The sequence below is a fragment of the Anarrhichthys ocellatus genome, unplaced genomic scaffold, assembly GCF_004355925.1.
Source record: "Anarrhichthys ocellatus isolate YVR2014 unplaced genomic scaffold, GSC_Weel_1.0 scaffold10, whole genome shotgun sequence".
In the NCBI taxonomy this organism is placed as follows: domain Eukaryota; kingdom Metazoa; phylum Chordata; class Actinopteri; order Perciformes; family Anarhichadidae; genus Anarrhichthys; species Anarrhichthys ocellatus.
Genome location: NW_022280040.1, coordinates 4,808,427 through 4,809,752, shown reverse-complemented (window position 1 = coordinate 4,809,752; position 1,326 = coordinate 4,808,427). Strand labels below are relative to the sequence as shown.

The 1,326-nt window shown below is 38.9% G+C and overlaps 1 protein-coding gene across 1 annotated transcript in view; it reads right to left on the bottom strand.

Annotated features, from left to right (window-relative positions):
• Positions 1-6: 6 nt before the first annotated feature.
• vill (villin-like) overlaps positions 7-1,326 on the bottom strand; it is a 12,144-nt gene continuing 10,824 nt past the window's right edge. Inside the window, exons 18-19 of the mRNA XM_031849979.1 lie at positions 527-715; positions 7-250 (exon numbers count right to left, since the gene is read on the bottom strand). Of these exons, the coding sequence (XP_031705839.1) occupies positions 170-250; positions 527-715 (270 nt within the window). The 3' untranslated portion in view covers positions 7-169. The remainder of the gene's footprint in view (positions 251-526; positions 716-1,326) is intronic.

The following is a 1,326-nucleotide window of genomic DNA, read 5'->3' as shown; positions in this document are numbered from 1 at the left end:
AGTGAAATCATATTTTTGGTGGATTATTACATGAGGTTTTGGAGAAAACATAAAAATTGTAAATATTCACAGATTAGTAACAGTATTATTTATCACATTAGATACATTAGTCGTTATTACATTTGTGATATTAGTATATTTAGTCAATTAATGAAATAATTAGTGTTAATCAATCACTTACAACAGTGATCTGTGAGAGAGATGCTGGATCACTCAGCTTTTTTTTCATCTCCTCATAAGACTTTCCTCCCTGTGGAGAAAATCAATGAGCCAGGATTGAAAATTCGTAAGCATGCAGGGTCATCTTCATCGTCAAACAATCCATGAAATCATCCACATGTGACTGCATCTTCTTTCTCATTTCTAAAATGATTCACATGTTTGTGTCTCTTCTCAATCATCCGTGCTGATGTAATGGAAATGCACATTCATAATACCATTACAAATTATTGAATCATGCCGCATTATTGTGTCAAGAGTACTCTCGTGCCTCTCGCTGGGATCAAAGAGCGCATTACAAACTCACGCTCCACTTATGAGGATCCCAGGCATTGAACCAGCCGGTGAAGGTGGGCGGTTCATATCCCTGTTTGACAAAGACCATGGGTGTGTCGGGGTCGCGGCCTGCAGGGTGAGTCCTCAGGTACTCCTGCGCGCTGTTCCACGCCTCCTTGGTCTCGTACTGGTTGGCTGAGTTTCCAACCCACAAGAAAATCTGAGGTGTTTTGGAGAAAGAAGAAAAATAAAGATAAATCCCTTCTAGAGTACTGTGAACTAAGTGTTTTCAGCCTTTCCATGATGTTGTCAGACACTTAAAATAACAATCCGAGCCTGTCAGTAGCAAAAACAAACACATTGGCAGTGAGCAATTGCACAATGTGATTAAATTGCAACCTGTCTACAGCCTTCTCCCTCAATACCGAAGCAATTTCAAAAACTGTTGTACCATATTAGTCACTTGGACACAAAAACATGGGTCAAAAATACTTCCCAACATTAGAGAGGAAAATATTGTATATTACTCCACGGATTGTATTGCTTGTTATTTGACATTGAAAATATATAGTAGGAGCGTAGGTACAGAGATGTCACGGTTCGGTTCAGAGTCACGGTTTCAAAGATGTCGCTTGGGATTGAGGTAGCACACTGGCAACTTTATTTTACTATTTTTAACAGTTCAATTAAACTCTGGGCTTCACCCCAAACCTGTTTATGGATAAATAAATAATATTATTCAGCTTTTTGGTGCATGTTGACAGTGAAATATGGGGGGGAGTGGAACGGTTAAAAATAGTAAAATAAAGTTGCCAGTGTGCTACCTCAATC